Here is a 24,562-nt window from a genome sequence, read left to right on the forward strand (position 1 = left end):
TGCTAGTTAAAGATGGACTGGTCACACATCCAGGGATCAAGAACTTGACATTCACCTCAGCATGCTCTTACCAGCCATACTTTGTGTCCAGGGTTCAAGCAAGTTTCTTTGACCAATGACCTTTTGTTTTGGACTCCCCTGATGGCACCAACTACTCTGCATATACAACCTTGGTCTACACATAAAACCTTTCTCAAACTGATGCAGTATTCTGCATAAATGAGAATTAAGACAGATGTAATGATTTCAAATTTTAACTCTTTCTCCCACACAAAGACTTGCACATAACTAATCATAGCAGCATTACTCATAAAAATAAAACCAACTAAAAACAACTCTAATCTTTATCAAGTGGTAGATATAGTTTTTTTAGTGTGGTATATCCATCCAATGAACTATTATTCAGTCTAAAAGGAAACAGAGTATTGATACACACTATGTGGATATACCTTTAAAATGTTTTATCAAACAAAAGAAGCAGACACAAGAAACTTACCTGATTGTATTGCATCTCTATAGAATGTTCAGAAGAGGAGGATTGCAATGGTGTAATTCCTTTCAACAACTAACATACAATTTATCAAAATGAATACCAGGAAGCTGGAACATGTTGTCAAGGGGGAAAAGTAAGGAGGAGTAAGAAGAAGTGAGGCAGATAAATGGAGAGAAGAAAGGTGGGCAAATACAGGCATAATATTCAAAATGGAATTGAAGGGATGGATGGGGTTGGGAGAGATGGAGGAGAACAATAGAAAGGGTGACATTGATCATGATGCCTTATAGTCATAAGCTGACATGCTAAATTAGAACCTCATTGTCCAACACTTAAAAGTTATAAAAAAAAGTTTTTTTAAAAAAGGAAAAGAGGCCAGGTAGTATTGGTCCATGCCTATAATACTCAGGAAGCTGAGATCTGAGGATTTCAGTTTGAAGCCAGCCAGTGCAGGAAAGTCTGTGAGATTCTTACCTCCAAGTAACAACAAAAAAAGCTAGAAATGGATCTGTGGCTCAAGTGATAGAGTAAAAAAGCTGAAGGATGGCTGGGAATGTGGCCTAGTGGTAGAGTGCTCGCCTCATATGCATGAAGCCCTGGGTTCAATTCCACAGCACCCCATATATAGAAAAAGCCAGAAGTGGCGCTGTGGCTCAAGTGGTAGAATGCTAGCCTTGAGTAAAGAGAAGCCAAGGACAGTGTTCAGGTGCTGAGTTCAAGCCCCGGGACTGGCAAAAAAAAAAAAAAAAAAAAAAAAGCTGAAGGACAGCATCTAGGCTGGGGGTTCAAGCCCCAGGACTGGCAAACAAACAAAAAAAAAAGATAGAAAAGAAGAAAGAAAGAAAGGGAGGGAGGGAGGGAGAGAGGGAGGGAGGGGAGGGGAGGGAAGGAGAAGAGAGGACAGAAGGGAAGGAAAGAAAAAGGAAGAGAAGAAAAGAGGAGAAGAGAGGTAAATTAGAGACAAAGAAGACTGGTGGTTGCCTGGGGTATGAGGAAGGAGGAGGAATAGAGGAATAGGAATTACCAGTCAATATACAATGAGAGATCTTAGATGGGTGATAGAAATGCTCCAAAACTAACTTAAGAGGATAGGACTCTCTAAATTTACTTTGGAAAAAACCATTGAACTACACTTGAAATGAATGAATTATGTGATATACAAAATGTGCCTCAATAAATTATATTAATTCTAAGCTCCATAATCCAGTAGTAGAGCACATGCTTAGCATGTGTGAGGTCCTGAGTTCACTCCTCACCATCAATAAACAAAGCAACAACAAAAGAACTAATTCATAATTGTAAAAATAAAAACTCACAAGCCCATATTTACAAAATCTTTTAGGTAATAGCTCTGCCTCCAGCTTCAGTAGGTCCATGAAGTGAATGGCACTGAATCATCTCATTGTGGCCAAAAGTGTTACATTGTAGCTACAGAAGCTTTACATGCAGAGCTGAAACCATACAATCTACAAGAACTCCCCAGAAATCTTTGACCCACCTGCTGGATGTATTTGTACACACTGAGTTCTGATCCATGAGAATGGTTATCACATTCTCTTCTGTCTCTTTCTAGTGACTCCTAGACAAGAAAGGCAGAAAGAGACAGAGTTGGAGCGCTAGAGGTGAGCTCAGATAAGGTTCCTCTCAGTTCTGTGTGTTCCTCTCCTCGCACATAGTAGGACCCCTGGACTTGTGGGCTAAACAAAAGCCAGGGCATTCGAATGTCATTGGAAAATCATCATGGCCCATGCCTAGCACCTCCAAGTGGAGCAGCTGGCCAAGCCCAGCACCAGTGAGTCAAGTTTGTGTTTGCAGGGGAAACAAATGATTAAAACAGATCAAAGGCACGATGTGATAATTAGAAACATAGCTGTTCAGACGCTGCCGAGGATCACCACCCTCCAAGACGGAGAAAATGCAGCAGGCACTATTTTAAATCAGTCCTTATGCTCTTAACACCAGCTTGCCATTCCCTCCTCACTTTTGGATTTACTCTAATTTCTCTGCTGAAGAGAAATAACAGTAAAAGTAAAATAGCAGACAGTTTTTAATACATTTTAATTTTATTCAGGTATGGTGAGAACAGATTAAAGACAATTGCCCTTGAAGACACTTTGATACTCACAGATCCCAAGGGAAAACATCATGAAGCCACATAGAGGAAGCACCTGCCTCTGTCCACAGCCAGAGGGAGGAAGGGGAAGTGAGAACCAAACCCTTTATTGTGGTTTTTCCTAGTGGGCGATAGGTGATGCCGGGTAAGTTAGATTTAAGATTGGATAGATTGAATAACTTTGGCAAGTCCTAGGCTTTAAACTGTTTCTATTGTCTAACTTCTGATCATAGGTGATATAGGTGTTTCCAACTGTGAGGTAGCTGAGGGTATATACTCTGGATTGTTTGGTTTGTATGAGAAAATCACATGCTCTGAAAGAGGCAATAAGGGAAGCAGGAAGCCAGGTGAGGTGAAGACATACTATGGGGTTGTCTAGAATGAGATATATGCTGCACATAAATGCTGGGGCAGATAGTGAAACCTCAAGTTTACAGACTCTGTAAGCAGCATACTGCAGGCGTTTAAAAGAACTAGAATGGAGATGGATGGGATGGATGATGGATAGATGGCTGGATTAATGGCTGGATGGATAGATGGACAACTCACATGCTAACAGTTTCACATAGTCTAGAGATGTCACTGAAGCACTTCAGCTTTCCATTCTTTAGTTCTATGCACATTCCAAATGTAGAAGAAATCGGATTTGTCCATAAAACAATTCTTAGAAAAATCTGAGAAATAATCAATTTGCTTTCAGAGTCTGGCTCAAGTACATATACTTTACAGAATCCATTTATTCGTAATTTTTTCCTTTCTAGTTACATTTAAGCACAAAGTTCATATTACAGTTGTATAAAGGGAGTGTAACATTTTATATTTACCATGCTAATGTTCTGGTTTGGGAGAGCTTATTTGTGCTCATGGACTCTCAGATAAGGTATGGATGTCCCAGGTCAGAGATAACAGGGGAATGAAGGGAACTGAGCCTCTGAGGGGGTTCAGAGGCTTCAGAATTAACTAATCTGAGATACATACCTCAAGTCTCTGGAGACACTACCATCTCTCTCTTTCCCTCCTGTTACAAATATCACATTTTTGCCACCAATTAACAAATTTCCAATGATTTCCAATCTCAATGCAAAGAAAAAAAAACATTTCAAAAGGAAGCTTTACTAAAACAAAGCAGAAACCCAAGTCTGAAACACATCTCAGGAACCTCTCTGTGTATGCCTCCACTTTGGGTGAGATTTATGTGACTATAAGGGAATTTAAACTGTTTGTCACCACCAATCTTATTTAAAACATCTTGCTAGTTCACATAATCCAAACTAATACAAATCTAGATGAACAGAAAGGGGGAAAAGGAATACATTTTTTTTAGAAAAATAAAATAAAAAAGAAGGTAAGTCACTGCCACAGCTGAAGTCCGATTGGGGCATTTGGATCTGTCATTGGAAGGAGGTGGCAGCTCAGAAGGCGGATGAGAAGCTGAGATTTCCATGGCTCCCATGAGCAAAGCCAAAGGAGGCTCACATAGTCTGGACTTAAGCTGAATGCTAATGAAGAGTGGGGAACTAAAACACATTATTACAGTCAGTACCAGAGAGATGTTATCCATTAAACAACCCAGAAGCCTACTGCTTATTTCATAGGCCCCAGATTATTAAGAATCCTGCTGGAAACATTGGTGGTTCCATGTTCTAAATGAAGTTTGGACCTGCCTGGCAATGGAAGATTCAAGTCACTTCAGACTAACCTTCCATTGTTTCTCCTCAGGGCATCAGAAACCAGACTGAGTACAAGAAACACTGGCAAGAGGGCTCCAGAACCTGAGCAGCCAGCCCAGCCTTTGGTTATGGGAAATACAAAACCTAGTACAAATGAGAAGCTCTAGTGGGGGGCTTTCAAGACTCAAGTGCCATGGTGGTTCTTCTCCCCAGCCCCAAAGACCAAAGTCACATCTTGTGGAGTGTTGTGAGTTCACTCCGTACTGCTACAGATTGTATCTGCAATACCAGGCCAGCTCTGAAGGTACCACCTTGTATTTTCTTTACCCTGCCGAAGTGGAGGTGTGGCTCAACTGGCAGAAAATTAAACTTGTGAGAAAAAGCCAAGCAAGACTGTGAGGTTCTAGGTTCAAGCCCCAGTAACAGCACAAAACAAAAAACAACCTTTTTGCCCTGCCACTATCCCTGGGCCCCTCAGTATCTCCTTTCTGGATAAAATTGCTAACATACAAGGCAAGTGTACATTTCTTTTGCTTTCTGTAGGCTCCTACAAGCAACATGGCTTCTTTTTTTCTTCTTCAGGAATGGAACACATTTTGTTTGGCAAGGATAAGTGGTTTCTCAGCTCCCAGAGCTGGTAAACAGATGTAGAAAAAGGAATGGGGCCTCATTCACCCTCTCTTCTGGGATATGCCACCTGTTTCTGAGTCCTATAAGACAAATTCTTGTGACAACTGTCCTTCGTCACCCACCTCTCAGCCATCTATCTCCACAAGGCAGGTTGCCCAAGCAACATTACTCTACTTTGGTCCTGTTTTGCCATTAGACTACATTCCCACTTCCCAAACTCCAGCCCCTCACTTCCACTAATATCTGGGGCCTATATCTTCCAGAATTTTTTCTTTCTTGGTTTACTTGAGGATTTTTTTTTCTTTCAATCCTTAGCACCTGCCAAAAATAGAGTCCTAGGTGATTCTGGTCAAGAAGCCAGGACTGAGACTCAGAATGAAGAATTTGTAGTAGTTGTTACTCTAAAATAAGGTTTTGTACATACATTTGCATAGAGACTAGACATGAAAAGATATAAGCCAGGAGCCAGTGGCTCTTGCTTGTAGTCCTGGCTATTCAAAAGTCTGAGATAAGAGGATTGCTGTCTGAAGCCAGATCAAGCAGGAAAGTCCATGAGACTCTTATCTTCAATTAATCACCTAAAAGCTGGAAGTGGTTCAAGTGGTACAATGCCAACCTTGAGCAAAAAAAAAAAAAAATCTAAAAAACAAGTGCCTAGAGCCTGAGTTCAAGCCCCAGTATTGACAGCAGGAAGGGAGGGAGGGAGGGAGGGAAGGAAGGAAGAGAGAGAGAAGGAAAGAAGGAAAAGATATCATGGATTAAACTTCCTGAGGTGTGACAATAATGTTGTTTATTAGGAAATTTTAAATACACACACAGATCAAGACAGCTGTTTTCCTCCATAGAACATGTATGAGTGAATCTAAATTGAGGCTCTTACACATGTTTAAACTTTTTTTCATATTCAAGTAAGAAAAGCAAGAAACTTAATAAAATTCTTTATATTACTACCATTTATGTTAGTAACATAAATAAAACTTTCATTAAAGTTTTTCCATGTCAAGACATGCTAATGGTTCAGAAATCTGAGAGAAAATGGCCCCAGAAAATGACAAAGAGCTGTGTTGAATGATGCCTCCAGGAACATACTCTGCTGCCCATAGTGAGGAGGGGACATTTACACAGAATTGGGGACAGGCAGTTCAGGAAGACTGTTTGAAGGCATTTCTCAGCAATCCCACTACAGAGAGTTTATAACTAAGCAAATAAGAAAACAAATGGATAAGACATAGCCAGGCCTGCAATCTTACTCAGGAGTCTGAAATCTGAAGATCTGGTTCAAAGCCAGCCTGGACAGGACAGTCCTTGTGATATCTCCACTTAAGCACAAAAATCCAGAAGCAGCAAAGTGGCTCAAGTGGTAGAGTACTGGCTTTGAGCAAAATAGCTAAGGGACAGCAGCCAGGCCTTGAATTCAAGCCTCCCTACTGGCATTAAAAAGATGTTTTTTATACATAAGGACATTCAAGACAGCAGAGCTTTTCAAAGAAAGAAAAGGGAGGGAGGGAAGGAAGGAGAAAAAGGTAGGGAGGGAAGGAGGGAAGGAAGGAATGGTCAACTAACTGTTCCTCAACAGGGATTTATATGTATATATAGAAGAATGACAATGTTATGAATTTATAATTTTATAAAGAGCTAGAAGAGAGGAAATTAGAGGGTCCCAGCACAAAGATATGATATATGGTGAAGGAGATAGAAATGGTAATTACCCTTATTTGATCACTATGAATCATATATATATATATATATATATATATACACACACACACACACACACATACACACACACATATATCCAGTTATTACATGGTACCCAATAAATACATACAACTACTGTTTCAATTTAAAGGAAAGAATATGAAACAATTAAGCAGTAAATGTATATATGTTAACTTGCAGAGATAGCCATGAGTAAGATGGATAGGCAGATATATGCCAACAAGAAACTATAGCCCCTGTGGGGCTTCTGGATTTTCTGCTTGTTTTGGTCTTTAGTTCTTGTTTCCCTGTAATTAAACTGGTCACTTACTACTTTTGTAATTAGGGGAGAAAGGTTATTTCTGTTGGGGGAACTAAAAGATACATAAGTCCTCTCACTCAGTGTAAATCCATAGGGACACTTCAAGTACCAGGTGACCCAGCCTGTGTCCTAGAAGAAGAGAGACCCAAGGACACAGATACAGGGACACGGCCACCAGGCCGCCTTTCAGGGACTGAGGAGTTAATTGTGTGTGCAGTCTTGGGCTTCTCTGATCTTGCCAGGCTACATTTCATAGTTTGATTGAAATTGTGCCATCCAGTCTGTCTCTCCACAAACAAATGGAATATTCTGAGCTGCCAGCATTTGGAGGCACACAGCTTGCATCTTTTTATGTAGAAAAATAAACATTGTGTATCATAACAACCAAATCATGATGGATAAAACATGCCTAGGATGGGGAAGCATTTGCATGGCCCAGGCTTCCTGGACAGTGATGGAGAACAGACACCAGCAGGAAACACTTGGAAAGTGTGTGTGTGTGGACATGCCATCCAGGAGGACACTCTTATCTGGTCACATCCCCATCGTTCCTGAAAAACACAAGCATGTGTTGTTTATTGCAATGATGACATCCAATTCCCTCGGTGCTTGCAGTCATGACTCCAGTGACTCAGGCTTGTTCCTTTCCTGGACATCCTCAGTGTCTCTAAGATTGACTGAAAGAATCTCAAACCATTCACACATGGTTTTCCAACTCAGTAACTAAGATGGCTGCTTTCCTGATGAGCCTCAAATTGTGGTCCCAGGACCAGCAGCATCAGCACAAGTGGGGAACTAGGGAGAAAGAAGAACAATTAGGCCCCACCCTAGACCTGCTGAAAAGAGATGGGCACAGGGAAAAGAGTGTGTGCCAGAAACCTACAAACTTCACAAACTTTCCAGAAGTTTCTCAGTGAGTTTTACTTACATATCTTAGGCCAGAACTTTATCCTAGCCTACAGTCTCTACTCACTGCAAGGCAGACTAGGAAATGTAGTTTATTAGTAGGGCCCCTGAACAACCCAATCATTGCCTCCAGTAAACCAGGTTTCTTTTAACAAGGAAGGAGGGCATAAATACTGGGAAGCAGGGAAACACAAGTGCTTGACACTGTTGTTTTGTGTCTGTTTCATCCTTCTCTCTCCATCCCATGTAGCAAAAGGAGGAGGTTCCATAGTCCTTGACTTTGCTGCAGGTTAAGTCTAGTTCATCCCTGCCCACCTTCAGGGTAAGGGCAGAGGGAGGTTCCACCCCCACCCACCTCAACCTGCTGCTCTGCCTCCTCCCCCTTTCTTCTCTCATCTGAATAATGGTCCCTCTGTTTGAGTCTTTTATTGCTGATGCTGAAAACATGTCTCTACCCTAAGGTAAACTGCCTTTCATCACAAGAGAACTTTCTTTTTTCACTTATTATAAAGGTAATGTACAGAGGGGTTACAAGTTCATAAGTCAGCTAAAGAGCACCTTTCCTTTTGGACAATGTCACTCTGTCCATCCCTCTCTCCAAGTTTTTCCCTCCCATCCTGCCCCAAAGTTGTATAGTTCATTTTCAACATAGTCTAGTGAGTACCACTGCTGTATTTTGTTCACTCTTTGTCTCTCCATTTCTGTACACACCTTACCCTCTCAAAGACATATAAATGAACAAACAAGACAGAAAGAAAAGAAAAAGAAAACAACAACAAAGAAAACCCTCACAAGCTGGGTGCCAGTGGCCCATGCCTGTAATCCTAGCTACTCAGGAGGCTGAGATCTGAGGATCGTGGTTCAAAGCCAGCCCAGGCAGGAAAGTCTCTCCAATTAACCACCAGAAAACCAGAAGGGTACTGTGGCTCAAGTGGTAGAGTGCTAGCCTTGAGCTGACACCCCCCCCCTCAAAAGAAATACCCTCACAAGAGCACTTTCTACATTTGGGAAATAGTCACAACTTCATTCTCTCTCCCTCTGTGCTATGGGGACAGTGCTGTTTCCCGTCACCCTCTGGAGCCCTCTGCAAGGCTTGTTCCTGGCTTACCTGAGACATTTCTCCCTGTCTTTATAGAATGGTTCACCATTGTCCTTGCAGAAAATCAGCACTTGTTAAAGCCTGAAAGGACATCCCTGTGAAAGGACATCCCTCATGCTCTTGCCAACCTTTGCTGCACAACAAATCACCCCAGAACCTGATGGTTTCAAACAATATTTTGTTCTTTCTTATACCTCAGTGGGTTTACTGGACTCAGCTAGCTGTTCTCATTTGGGGCCTGTCCTGCAGTTGTAGTCAGATGACAGCTGGAACTATACCATAGAAGAATTAACTAGTCTCAATGGCAGATGGCTCCTCCCATGGCAAGTGTATGGGGCTAGAGGTCAACTGAAAGCTGGGCTGGAGTGTCCCAAGTGGCATGGACTCCTCTTGGGCTATCCTCAGATGTCTCAGTCATGTTGTGTGGGTCAAGTCAGTCATGTAGCCCAGTTTCAGAGAAGCCTTCCTGATACCAGTCCTGCTAGAATCCTGAATTACCCAGCTTCAGGTATTTTGTTACAAAGACACCCTTGTTCTCATCCTTCCCTACCGAATGTCATTTTCTGAAGAGTGATGAACTCCAGTCTCAATAGAAAAATGAATAAATAAAACAGAATCCACAGCTGTAGTCTCTACTCCTTAATCAAACAGTTCTGTGACCTTCTCTGTGCTTTATCTCACTCAGGTCAAACTCAGTGGGGGAAATTTTTTGTCACATTTATTCTCCATGTTTCAAAAATGGGGAATAGTAAAATATGGTAATGAAAAAAATCAAAGGGGAGAAGGAATTAATATTTGCTTGTCCCTTACATATGTGACATATTATATCAACTGTGTTCATTATCGATATTCATCATCCTCTGAGGGAAGTATGACATGATGAGAATTGGCACCTATTCCAGATCTATTACAAGTAGCATTGCAATTGAGCTACTTTTTAAATGAGAGGTAGACAATCAGAGAGGGTTAGTAATTGTCCAAGTTCCTAACAGCAGTGGAAAATCCTAATGTGATCACTTTTTCCAGCTGTCTATAACACAGTCCATCTGCTGGTTGTTGGGACCTCCCTCCACCAACCCTGGACTCATGAGGCCTCTCTCTGCCAATCACACCTACCCAGGGCTCACCCTCATTGATGTAGGCTCTTGCTGTGCATAAGTTTTTGTGTCTGTCTGACAAGCCACAGGATAGAAAGCTGCTACTGGCACTTTAGTGGCAGTTTCCTGGAAGGAGAGATTTAAAACTCAAGGATTTTTGAATGATCTCAATTCAGAGGAACAAAGGAAAACAAGAATCCTTCAGCTGTGGTATACTGGAGTATCTGGACACTTTTCCCCGCATGTGACATCATTTTTCTTCCAGACTTCAATGCTAAAAATAGTCCAGCAAACCCTTTGAACCACTGTCTTCCTCAAACACAATATGGAGTGTGTGTGTGTGTGTGTGTGTGTGTGTGTGCTTACCACTTTGAAGAAGGGCCTTTTGTGACATGAGACATGTTGACAAGTTGTTCCAGGGGCTGACTGATGCTTAGCAGGAACCACAGACTTGTTGGACTTATGCTACACACACACATACACACACACACACACACACATACGCACACACACAAGGCCTGACATGATACAGCCATTCCAAATTCAGCACAAGGCCTGGTCTTAAAGTTCCTATTTTTGCCCTGGCAGAACTCAGTGCCTTCTGTTCTCTGCTCTTACAGGTGAAGTAAGCCTTATCTGTTCCAGTGTCTTAATAAGGGCTTGTCCAACTAAGGCTTTATTTTCTGTGTAATAGATCCCTTCAGAGAAAGTGAGGACGTTGGCTTTGAAGCCAAAATACTATGTGGGGCATAGGAAAGTGCTGGAGTTTGGATGTGGTTTGTCCCCCAAAGGTTCATGTGCTAGAGGCTTTGTCTCTACTGTGGTGTACTTGGGAGCTGGAACCTTTCAGAGGTGGAGTATACTGGGAGGTCCATTAGATCATGGGGCTCTACCCTCTTGAATGGATTAATGTTGTCAGTCCTGAAAGGAGAGTGTCAGGTATGGCAGGAGTGGATTCATTTTCTGTGAATGCTGAATGTTATAAAAGAGCAAACTGGAACCTTCTTAAACTCTTGCTTCCTTGCTCATATATTTTCTCCTGTCTGTACAAAAATTTTTCCCTTTCCATTTCTCTGCCATATCATATAGCTAGGGGAACCTCACCCAGCTACCAAAACCTGCACTAGACTGTTTGGATGTTCCAACACCAGAAGTATGTGCCAAATAAACTTCTTTACTTTGTGAAGAACCCAAGCTTAGGTACTTTGTTATAGCAACAAAAAATAAACTAGGATGAGGAACTGGCCTGTGCATCTTACAATTTAGATCTTTTTGATTGAACTGTAATATTCTGACTAATGTCAGCTGACTTCCTCTCCTTCAGAAAACTCACACTGACAATAACCAGGGCAGGAAGTGCCATGATTAAGTATCATAATGGTCTTCTGGATGCCTCTGACAAGGCTCCACACACAAACTCCACACACAAAGTCCCTTTTCTCTATTTATGCATACATGTATGTATGTATATATGTATGTATGTATTTTTGTGGCTGTACTAGGGCTTGAATTCAGGGCCTGGGCACTGTCCCTTAGCTTTTTCCACTCAAGGCTACTCCACTACTTGAGCCACATGTCCACTTCTGGCCTTTTAGTAGATAATTGAAGATAAGAGTCTCAGATTTTTCTGCCCCTGCTGGCTCCATATCACAAGCCTCAGATCTCAGTCTTCTTAGTAGCTAGGATTACAGGTGTGAGCCACCAGTCTTACTTTTTTTTTTCCCCCAGGAAAGTGTTCCTCCAGTCTCTTTGGATGATAGCCTTGCACACTCATCTGCACAGCTTGGTTTTGCAGTCCCTCTAGTGGCACCAACTTTCACAAACAGCACTTGTCCTGTTGCTCTGAGAAGGCTGGCCTCCCACTGAGCTGTTTACTGAAGTGAGATACTAAAGAACAATCTAGAGCCTAGCTGCCTGCTACAGAACCCTTCTCTGGACCCACCAAACTTATTCATCCTATTCTGCAGAGCCCTGGGTTCAGGGAGAATTGTGCATCTGTAATCTCATAAGGACACAAAGTAAGAACACACTTGGTAAAAAACAGTTTGAAAAATCTAACCATCCTACATTAAATTTTAAGATATCCAAAATCACTCCAAGAAAAAGGCACACTGAGATGGATTAAAAAATAAAGAGAAAAAAGAATATGCACCGGAGAATGCTATGAAATTGTATAATTACCTCCTAAAAATGTCCACACTTTGTAAATAGCTCCATACAAATCTGGAAACCAAAACTGGCTCTGCTACTTGGGCTCAAGTAGGTCAATTTCCCAGTGCACCTGGCAGTCATAAAGGACAGCATTTGGCTGCTCAATGAGCTCATCTGTTATATTTGTAATCCCTTTTTCCCCCAAACTCAGACCAAACTATTACTCCACCCCAGCCATTAACCACAGAAAGCCTTAGGATTCCAACTATTCTCAACAGTTTGTGTCTTTTTGGTGAAGAAGCTACATTTTCCTCCATTTTATATTCTCCTAACCAGAAATAAAAGTACAATAAACATTTCCTCTGCTTTCACAAGAAACCTCTCACCTTGGGTCTAAAGCCCAGCATGAGAATGTTTAACCCAAGCATCATGAAAGGTGGTTGTTTTCCTCATTAAAGCATCTATGGCACAGCTTTATCAACAATGTGTGGAGCTCACTGTGAAACAGCTACATGATGGCCTGGAGACTGGCACCTGGTCATTTTTTTCTCCTCTTTTGTCTCTACTCCTCACCCTTCCCTGTCTCCATAGCTTTCCACAGCAACCTAAAATATGACCACAAATCTAGCAGATAAAAAGCAACATAAGGAGCTGGGAATATGGCCTAGTGGTAGAGGGCCTGTGTCACATACATGAAGCCCTGGGCTCAATTCCTCAGCACCACATATATAGAAAAAAGCCGGGGGCTGGGGATATAGCCTAGTGGCAAGAGTGCCTGCCTCGGATACACGAGGCCCTAGGTTCAATTCCCCAGCACCACATATACAGAAAACGGCCAGAAGCGGCGCTGTGGCTCAAGTGGCAGAGTGCTAGCCTTGAGCAAAAAGGAAGCCAGGGACAGTGCTCAGGCCCTGAGTCCAAGGCCCAGGACTGGCCAAAAAAAAAAAGTTAAAAAAAGAAAAAAGCCGGAAGTGACACTGTGGCTCAAGTGGCAGAGTGCTAGCCTTGAGCAAAAAGAAGCCAGGGACAGTGCTCAGGCCCTGAGTTCAAGCCCCAGGACTGGCAAAAAAAACAAAACCAAACATAAAGCAACATAAGTGTGTCACCTCAGTTTTAAGTCAGATGCCTAGGCACAATGTGACATGGCTGATTCTTTGTGAAATTGTACAAGATGGCTGAACTACACCTCTTTCCAGAGGCTCTGGAGACGAACTCACTTCCTAATCCATATTGTTAGGAGATCAAAAATTACAGTCTCCATCCTTTATTGATAACTGGCTTGAGTGTTACGAGCTTTTAACCCCCATCCTTTTCCCCCTGACCCCTCCTCCATCTCTGACCCTGACTTTCTGCCTCATCTTTCTAATGGAATCATTAGGTCCATCTTTGTAGATCTGGATTATTCATTTTAATGCCTTCTTATTACTAGCCTTAGTCCATCTGCAAAGCCCCTTCAAAGCTGTATCCAGGTAAGTGTTTGCAGGAAAACCAGGGATAGAGATCTTTAGAAGTCTGCCTAGTCATTTACTGAACATTCTGATTTTTCACAGCTGATATTCCTTCTTCAGCTTGATAGTGATCCAAATAATTTTAGTACAATTTCACTTATACACTTCTGATTTGAGGGTTACCCAAATGGGAACATCTTTGCTATTCAAAAAAGCTTTTACTTTGAAATCCACCAGCCTATGTGAGCCTAGGCTCTGGTGAGCACAAATGCAGCCTGCATACATAACTGACATCTGCTGGAGCCTTGTTTCCTCAGTGATAAAATAGAGAAGGTGTGCTACAGCTCTCAAAGAGTAGTTAGGACAATTTATGCATAAACTGACATGTTGACTTGAAATCCCTTTGCACAACTACTTGAAGACAGTAAGAAAAGCACTATTTATGAAAGTGATATATTTGGATATGCTTTGTACCTCTTAACTGCTTTGTACATGTGTGTACACATAGGCATACACACCAAAACCAGATTTGGTTCAAATATTGTCCTCTCTCCCATAAAGGTTTTTCCCAACTCCTTGAGACAGAGACAGAAGCCCTCCTAGTCCAGGATGCATGCCTCTAAAATAGCACTTGTCGAATACTGCCACTGTCATTGATCCATCCATTAGACTCATCCACCCTGCAGGACAGTGGTTGTATCTTGTTTCCTGCCATCTCCTCAGAACTGAGCTGAGATCCTGATGTAGTTTGGGCATGCAATACATGCTGCTGAAAGAGACAACAGCCTCTCCCAGCAATGTCTGACTGCCACCTCTGACAAGGTGCTGCTCAGTCTCTACCAAATGTCCAGAAGCCAAGGATATCTCAAAAGAAGCCAACGTCTGCTTTAGAAGGTAAACAAAGCTAGTGTTTGACATTTTTAGACCTCCATTTCCCAGTCAGTAGTACACATTCTTCCTGCATCTCATTTATTGTTACCTTTCTGCTACCTCCTACCTCATATTCTCTACTTCAATTAAAGATTACACGTTAAGGCCAAAGTTGAGCATGAAGCTCAATTTCTCTTTATTTTCTGCTTTAGTAATCCACCATCAAGTCTTATTGTTTCCAAACCCAATTTAGCAAATCCCTTTTAAAAGAGACAACAAACAAGAATGTCTAACATTTGTCCCAGAAATTGATATAGTGTATATTATATTGGTCAGCAAACAAATCTATCCTCTCATTGAGAATACAATCTCCCTGTATTCACAGTGGTCTGCTAATATAAAATATCCTTGAAATATCCCTAAATAAAACTCTTCAGTGCCTCTACTTACAAGATGGGCCAAAGATGGAAAGTGACTCCCAACACTAGTGTGAAAATTGAAAAAAAAAGAACAGATTGTTATAAATGTCAGGTTGCATTAGGTATAAAGTAACAAAAATTCCCTCCAACAGTGTAAGCAATAAAGTACAGAATAAAGGGTCCAGGATTGGTTTGATATCAATGTCCAAGTTAACAAAGACTGGGCCATTCCTCTTCCCCTATTCTCAACCCATAAGACCTTGTATTACTTTTTCTGCTATGAAAAAATACCTGACAGAACAACTTAAAAAGAGGAATTAACTACTTTGGCATATGGTTTCATAGGGCTGTGAACATGGTTGTGTGTGCTTTGGCTAAACATCTGGCAGCAAACATGTGGCAGAAGAGAGCAGTTCACCTTACGACAGATGAGAGCAGAGAGAGAAAGTAAGTTACATTCTTTCAAGATAAAATGGCACACCCAACCAAAATAAAAGAATGGGGACATAGAAAGGACAGACAGGATCCAAACAAGATCAAAACCCAAAAGAATGAACATTAATCCCTGTTGGTCCCATGACTACCATCTGAGGCACACAGTAGTGTAATGAGAGCTCCCAGGGCTTGGACAACCCCACCCTTAACTAAGGCATTAATGCTTGCAGGCCACATGGCTTGTCTCTTTAGCTAGATCCATCCATTGCCTGTGGCTTTCCTCAGCAGATGTCCCATGTTTCTAGCATTTCTAACATTCTGGAGTCTTCATGAATCTTTGCTTTCACCCTCACAGCTTCAGTAACTGCCCTCACAGGGGCTGTCAGCAGGTCCTGACCCTGTCTGTCACACATTGCCTGACCTCCCAGACCTTCTTTTGAAATCTCATCAGAAGCCGCCATGACTCCATAACTTACATTCTGCATACCTGCAAAATTATCATCATGAGGATGACACAAACACAAAGGTTTGTTGCTAGCTTAGTCCACACCTATAGCAACTTCTGCGTGCCTGAGTAGTTAAATCCAGGAAGGAAAAAAAAAAAAAAAAAGAAAGAAAAACACGTTCCTAGACAGCCAGGGCCCAGGAAGTTCTCTTCTCAAGGGAAAATATTTCAAATGCATTTACAACTTTATACCCAGGAGCCAGGAATGGGTAGGGTCTGATCAATTCCAGAGATGCCCTCAAGAATTCTCATTTCCACAAAACTTCAAACTTTATTACAAAGCTGTAGTAATAAAAAGAATTGTTTGGTACTGGCACAATAACAGGCCTGGGGACCAATGGACTAGAAGTGAAGACCCAGAAATGTACCTGCAGACATATGGCCACCTAATCAAATGTAGAAAACTGAAGTTAGATCCTTATATATCACCCGGCACCAGAATCAATTCCAAATGGCTCAAAGACCTTGAAGTAAAGCAGATACCCTAAAAACATTATAGGAAGGAATAGGAGAAACACTAGGACTCCTTGGCACAGGAGACCCAGAAGATTCAGAAGATCCACAAGACCCAGAAACACAAATCAAAGAAAGGTTGGACAAATGGGATTGCATGAAACTGCAGAGCTTCTACATGGCAAAGGACACAGCTCGCAAGACAAACAGAAAGCCCACAGATTGGGAGATCTTCAGGCTTCATATCTAAAATACAGAGCTCAAAAAATTAAAATATTAAAATTAAAACAAATCTTCTTAGAAACAACTACCCCATTAACAAATGGGCTAAAGACTTAAAGAGACACATGAAGAAATGCTCAACATCTCTGGCCATAGAAGAAATGCAAATCAAACATTACCTCAGTTAGAATGGCCATTATCAAGAAATCTGTTAACAACACATGCTGGGGATGTGGCCAAAAGGGAACACTAGTACACTTTTGGTAGGAGTGGAAAATTGTTTAACCACTTTGGAAAGCAGTATAGAGGTTCCTCAAAAGACTAAACATAGAGCTCCTCTGTGACTCAGCAATCCTACTCCTGGGCATTTAACCAAAGGACCACAAACAAAACCACACTAAAGCTACCAGTAGAACCATGTTCATTGCAGCATTATTTACCATAGCTAAGATATGGAACCAACTCAGATGCCCCTCAGTAAATGAATGGAACAAGAAGATGTGATATACATAATGGAGTTCTATGCCTCCATCAGAAAAAATGACATTGTCCCATTCATAAGGAAATGGAAAAACCTGGAAAAAATTATATTAAGTGAACCAACCAAGCCAGGCCCAAAGAAATATAGGTTACATGGTTTCCCTCATTTGTAATAACTAGACTATATCTATGACAATCTTAGCAGGGGATCACAACAGCCCAATTGCTAAGTGCATAGGACCATATATAATGAAGCATATCAAAATGAACTTCAAGAATTGGAAACAATCATCACGTTTACAATAAAATTAAATTAAAAAAAAAGAATTGGAAACAAGATTTTCTTTTTATGTCCTGTATGTGGTTATTTCTATTTTTTTTTCTGTTTTAGTTTTCTGTACCCTTTGTCTTGTATATAAACCTATCTGATCCTTGGAAGGGAAAGGGAAGCACAGAAACAGCAGGACAAAGGATGAACTAAAGCAGCACTGATACTCACTAGACACTATGTTGCAAATGAACTTTACAACTTGGGAGGGAGGGGAGTGGTAAGCAGGAGGGGGCAACAGTGTTTAAAAAGAAATATACTCAGTACATTACTTTTATACCTGTAACCACCCCCTCCATTCATCATCTTTACAATAATTTTTTTAAGTTTGAATAGGAAAAAAAAAAAAAGAATCCTCATTTCCTACTATCCCAGTGCAAAGTTCTGGACTTCTCTTTAATAACATGTATCTCTTTAACAACCATGTCCTCATCATCCAAACTTTCAACTTGCTCCTTTTCTTGTTATGTTGGTTCTTTTTATTGACCCTTTTGCTCTATTTTTTTTCTCTAGAGTATCACTGTAAATCTGGCTAAAAGCAGCCAACAATATCTACGCTACAATCTGAATATTGAGCTGCCTTGAAACCTCCTCTGCCAGATTACTCCATCACCTTTAACTTCAACCTCCCATGAAACCCAAAGACATAGACAACATTCAGACAGATTCTTTGCCAGAATGTAAAGTGAATGCCTTGTAGTCAAACTCAACTAGAGAGTCATCATTCATACCTGGACTTTATGAGCCCTGCCTTCACAGTTTTCACTCCTGTTGTTATTCTGGTCTTCTAAGCTCCTACCAGAATCACACATTTAAGCTGAGCTTATAGCATTCACATCATTCCCTAAACCTATTATTACCAACTCTCCCAAATGTTCCCATAAACGAATTCCAAAGGCTTTAAGAGTCCCCTGATCTGGTGCTGTCATAGCAGTGATCCCATGTCTGGTACTAATTTTTTTGTATCAGTTACTTTTCCTTTCCCTGAAAAAGTTTAAAAGAAGAAATTATTTATTTTGGCTCCTAGTTTCAGAGGGTTCAAGTTGATAGTTGCATGACAGTATCAGCTTAAACAAAACATCATGGCGATGTGAGCATGACTGTTCTCCTCATGGCAAAGAGGAAGGAACCAGGAACAAGTTTCCCCCAAGGACTTACCCCCAGTAATGCATTTCCTCCAGCTAGACACCCCCTTAAGGTTTCTAGGATCTCCCAAAATAGTGCTTCCAGCTAGAGACTTTAACACATAAATCTGTGGAGCACATTTCATATTCAAACCATAACAGCTCTTATGTTCTCAAGACAGATGCTACAACTCCAGGCAGGGATCAACACCCCTTTCAAAGGAAAAAGTCCTCAGTGTGGCCAGGTGCTGACAAAGACCATACTTTTGTACTTCTCTGGTTTTTATGGCAGGGAAGAGTCATTTCCCAGAATCCCTGCAACAACCTATCATATAGGATTCGTTGGCCAGAATTTGGACATGTGGTTACTTTTAGCTGAAAGGGAAGCTGGCCAAATATTTGGTTAAAGACAATAGGAAGCCAATGATTGTTGCTGATCAATCATGATCTCTCCTGGGATCCAATGCCATCCTGAATTAAATCAGAACAGAGTAGAGAAAGCAGAGACTATCCTGCCCATCAGCTAAGTGCTGTGTTATATAGGGATGAAATGCACAGGAACTTGTCTTAACAAGGAAAATCAAGTCACTTTAACAATAGAAAAGAAAAACATTTTGATAGATCTTCAAGCAAGGAATATAACTTCTAAACAAAGGACAGGGACAATAAACATAAAGGACCTGCTCACCCATGCACGCACTGAAGGGAAAAATATCAGCCCCAAGGTATTTGAATATAACTTTGCAGAAGAATCAAAATCTTAGCTGTTTTTTTCAGACGACTTGACATTTTGTGCCTTTAGTGTACCAACATAACCACAGACCAGTGTTCTGACAAGCTGTGTCACTGAAGTCCATTATCAAATCCCATTTGCTCCAATTTATCCTTTCACAGGAGCCATCATCTCCTTGCACTTCCATGCCACCACTTAAAAGCCTGATTATTAGGCAAAAAGAGTACACATTTGGATAGGGAGAGTATTTGCAATTATATTGTAAGGTGCTTCCCAAAGCTATAAATGGCATGATGGATGATATAATTATCAATAGAATATGAAACAAGCCTGAAATTAGAGTTAGCCCTGCTCAGCCTAAATGGATGTGCTGACGGAGCACACCCATCAGAAAGGCTCTGATGGAGGTGGAGAGAGGCTCAAGAAGCAGGCAAGAAGCTGGGTGACCTCATCATGTCAATTTACTTCTCTTGGACTGAATTTCTTCTAAAAAGATAATGGGACTTGATAACTTCAAAGGGACTTTTCAGCAGAAGGTCAGAAAAAAAATTGAACATTATGTAGAATAAGTGCAAGGGGGTCACTACCCATATTTACGCTTATTGAGCTGATAATGTATGCCAAGCTCTGTAAGCCTAACATCCTACAAATGTAATTAAACTCACACTATAATCCAAAATCAGCACATTTCCATTTTACACAAGTGCAACACAAGCTCTTGACAGATGCTTCTATGACCACACTAGTTCTACAACCCTCCTAGTGAGAGCATACAGAAGTGAGAGATCCCAGTTTCACCAATGAAAACCACAAGGTATGTTTATGGGTCTCAGAAAGATACAAGAACTGAGCCAGTCAGGTAACGAAGTTCTTTTGAGTCAGCTCCTCTAGTGGTTCATTGATTAAAACATCTCCAATTTCTATAAAACTTTCACACATTGTGTGAATTTCAATTTTTAGTTTTATTAAATAGTGATCCAAAGAAGTTAAAATCATAAGTAGAGTATAATGCATCTTGATCAATGTCTTTTTGTAGCCCACTTTATGCCCCCCCATCCTTACCCTCAAGTTCTGTAGTTCAATTTTTATATAATGTACTGTAGTCTAGGCCCAAATAGTGTTATTATTATCCTCTGAAACCAACCAAATGATCACAGTATTTTGTTGATGATATTTGTTTGCTTGTTAGGGCTTTAAATAGCCCATGCCAGCCTAGTATCTGCTGTATAACCTATGTGTGCCTCAAACTCAAGAGTCCTGATCCTACTTCCCAAGTGCTAGAATTATAGGTCTGTACCACTCAGACACCCAGCTGAGTAGTCTTTAATATCCTCACTCCTATTTCTTTTCTTTTTTAATTTAAATTTTATTGTAAAAGTGATGGGCAGAGAGGTTAGTTATTTAAGTGAGATAATAAGTACATTTCTTTTTGGAAAGTGTTACCCCCTCCCTCATTTCTCCCACTTTCTCCCCTCCTGATCTCCTGGCCCCTCAAGTTGTAAAGTTCATTTCCAACAGTGTCTAGTGAATGTCGCTGTTCAATTGGTTCATCCTTTGTCCCACCATTTCTGTGATTCTCCTTCCCTTCCCCAAATCAAAAGGCACAGAAATAAAAAAGTGAAAACAGATAAACAAAGAAAAAAAACAGATAACTGCAAACTGTACAATAACGTGTTTCCATTTCTTGGAGTTCAGCATCATTTTATATGGTCCATATACACATAGCCCCTGAACCATTGTGATCTTCTCCCAAGAATATCCTAGATGCATTCTACTTATTATAAATGAAGGAAACCATGCAGCCTATGTTTCTTTGGGTTCGGCTTATTTCATTTAAATACAATTTTTTCCAAGTCTTTCCATTCTTTCTGATGGAAGCATATATTTTGTGTATATATGCCACATTTTCTTCATCCATTCATTTCCTAGTCTTCTGAAATATCACCAGAATCTTCTATTAACTTCTGCATACAGAATTCTAAGCTTCTTCCAGTTTGCTCCTCCAAACTTTAATCAATTCTTTCTGCAAGTGGTTCAGGTACAATTACAGCAATGACTTGAAGTTTTGGTACCAATTTTCTGTCACTTTAAAGTACCATGAACAAAATACATATGAAAAGCAACTGAAAAGGAAAGAAGCCTTACATTGGCTCAGTTTCAGAGGTTTCAGAAAAGTCACTTGACTCCATTGCTGTGGGCCTGTGAGCCTGTGATGAGGCAAGCCATCACAATGGGGTAGGTGTGGCAGGGCACAGCTACTCACCTCGTGGCAGTCAGAAAGATGGGGAGTGGAAAATGCATACCGAAGGGATCAAGAACAACATATACTCTTTTGAAGTATTGGAATCTGAACTCAGAGTATCATGCTAGGTAGGCACTCTACCACTTAAGCCACTCTCTTCACCACCCCACCTTTTTTGACCCTTTAGTTATTTTTCAGACAGAATCTCACCTTTTGGTTTTGGGCCAGCCTCAGGCTGGTAATCTTCCTACCTATGCTTCCCATGCAGATGGGTTTACAGATACATATCACCACATTTATCTTACTTGTTGAGATGAGGGTCTTACTTTTTCCTGGGCTGGCCTCACCTTGATGATCCTCTCAAGCTCTGCCTCTTGAATATGTGGGATTACAAGCATGTACCACTATACCTTGCCCCAACATTAAAAAAAATTTTTTTTTGGGCTGGGGATATAGCCTAGTGGCAAGAGTGCCTGCCTCGGATACACGAGGCCCTAGGTTCGATTCCCCAGCACCACATATACAGAAAACGGCCAGAAGCGGCGCTGTGGCTCAAGTGGCAGAGTGCTAGCCTTGAGCGGGAAGAAGCCAGGGACAGTGCTCAGGCCCTGAGTCCAAGGCCCAGGACTGGCCAAAAACAAACAAAACAAAAAAAATTTTTTTTAATGGTACTCTGATTTGAACTCATGCTTTTTGCTTGTTAGGAAGATAGTCTGCCGCTTGAATCACAGACTTCAATCCTTTTTGCTGTTATGTTTCAAATACAGTCCTGTCTGTGCCTTGGCCAGCATGGACCTCAATTGTCTTATGTTTCCCACATAGCTGGGGTAACAGGTGTGAATCATAGCACTCATTATTGGCTGAGATGGGGTCTTGTGACCTTTTTGTGTGATCTGGGCTCAAAGAGACTCATAAATCTACTAATGAAGTTAGGAACTTCATAATCTAATCACTCTCAACACTACCAAGCTGTTTCAAGCCTTTCAACACGAGACTTCCAGGGAGACCTCATATTCATACTCTAACACCTAAGTACATCCTCTGTCCTTTGCAGCAGGCAGAACACACACACTCTCTCTCTCTCTCTCTCTCTCTCTCTCTCTCTCTCTCTCTCTCTCTCACACACACACACACACACACACACACACACACACACACACACACACATCCAGTTTTAGTAAGATTTCAGGATTCCCAGGCTAGAACAACATAAACCTACTATGGATTACTGGAGAACATATAGTAGTGTTAAGTGGTTAAGTGGAGAGGTAAGATACAAAAATGATCACTTGAAAGACCTGCGGCATACTTATACTTCTGGTTGTCATGTGTATCTTTATAAATCATCAAGCAGATAGAAACCCCTTTGTTGCAAGATGGCAGCTGTTTAAAAATCAATATACCAAAGAATTAAAGGCAAAAGTTTGGACTCCTAATGTGGACCTGTAAAACAGTCATGCTTCTGAAACAATTTTCCCCTTAACAATCTGCAAAAACAAACTTCAGTTTATGCTCAAGTTGACATTTTTCATCCAATCCAAAACTCCAGTTCTTTGGGTACAGGCTAGTTCCTGCTCCGAGACAAACCTCTGTCACTGTGTGTTTCAATGACTATTTCAGGCCATTTGTTTCTCTTCTTCTGAGCCCTTAGAGCTTTTCTGTGTGAGTTTCCCTATATCCCAGATGCCACCCACAGATGGCATGTGCAGGATGACTGGGTTATTATTACTCAGTGGAGTCCATGGCTGGTTTCTGAAAGAGCCCCCTATACTACCTCTTCAGTACATACCCAGGTAGGTATAACGGGACATGGTTAATTTGGGATTCTTTCCCCAAGAGGTAATAGTCACATCCCAACTTCATTCATCAGTTGTTTTCATTATTTAAAAAAAACTCAAGACTTATAAACAAATAGCATAGGAAATATTTACTTATTCTCAGCCCATCAACCTTTTCTTCAAAACTATGTTCTTCAAATTTTATAAAGAAAAAATGTTTTCCTAATGGAAAGCACTAAGGTTTTACATACAGCTACTGAATCTTCCTCAAAATAAGAGAAAAGAAAATCTATCCATCTTCAATTGATATTTTAGAATGATTAAGTTATGTATAGAAAAACAAAGGGATTTATAAGGATACATTTATTGTTTTATTACTGTCATTTATTTCTGTATCATGCACAAAAACAATTCCATGAGTACATTTATTATATTATCCATTTCAGTACCTACACCAATATAGTCATCTTAATGTTGATTTTCAACTTTAGAAATAGCATATTCATCATTGTTAACATACCATCTGAAGCCGAACTCCAGATTTCTTATGTGCAATTACGATTTAGACCACTGTTTTGAAATACCACACAAAAACTAGCAAAAGTGACAGTTTATTTCTTGTACTTGAACAAGACTGTGGCCACAATAGAAAAGCCAATGTAAACCCACAGGTTTTGACTTCTACTTTCCTGAAACATTTCATTAATCTAAGAAAGATTCTCAAGCTTTTAACAGTCTTTACTGTCTGGGAAAAAGCAAGGATAAAATCTCCTTCTGGAAAAAGAACATACGGCTAGTTACCAGGAAATCTGGCTAAAATTCTGTCTTTACCTGAGTGACTCTGTGGCCTTATTTGGCTTCCGTGCATCTGGTTCCTTTAACTCTGTCAATTATTTAGTCTAAACTTCCCTGGTGATAATTTCCAGCTAAAAGGTCCTTTGACAACTTTTGGGAAGCTGTGATGATGGAAAGCATCCAATTATCCCAGTGATTCTCAAAGTATAGGTCTCTAACATGACCACCTGGGAAGAACACAGGTTCTCAGAATCCACACTAGATCCACATGATCACAAAATCTGTGCTTTGGGAAAGCCTGCAGGTGATTCTCAAACATACCACAGCTTGAGAACTACTGGATTCGACCAAAGCTACATTTAAGAAACCCAAAATGGGGTCTGGGGATACGGCCTAGTGGCAAGAGTGCTTGGCTCGTATACATGAGGCCCTGGGTTCAATTCCCCAGCACCACATATACAGAAAATGGCCAGAAGTGGCGCTGTGGCTCAAGTGGCAGAGTGCTAGCCTTGAGCGGGAAGAAGCCAGGGACAGTGCTCAGGCCCTGAGTC

At 40.9% G+C, this 24,562-nt stretch overlaps 1 protein-coding gene across 1 annotated transcript in view; it reads right to left on the reverse strand.

The window, feature by feature from the left end:
- Positions 1-7,334: 7,334 nt before the first annotated feature.
- Agtpbp1 (ATP/GTP binding carboxypeptidase 1) overlaps positions 7,335-24,562 on the reverse strand; it is a 176,994-nt gene continuing 159,766 nt past the window's right edge. Inside the window, exon 26 of the mRNA XM_048331509.1 lies at positions 7,335-7,477. Within this exon, the coding sequence (XP_048187466.1) occupies positions 7,453-7,477 (25 nt within the window). The 3' untranslated portion in view covers positions 7,335-7,452. The remainder of the gene's footprint in view (positions 7,478-24,562) is intronic.

Source organism: Perognathus longimembris, chromosome 1, assembly GCF_023159225.1.
Source record: "Perognathus longimembris pacificus isolate PPM17 chromosome 1, ASM2315922v1, whole genome shotgun sequence".
Lineage (NCBI taxonomy): Eukaryota > Metazoa > Chordata > Mammalia > Rodentia > Heteromyidae > Perognathus > Perognathus longimembris.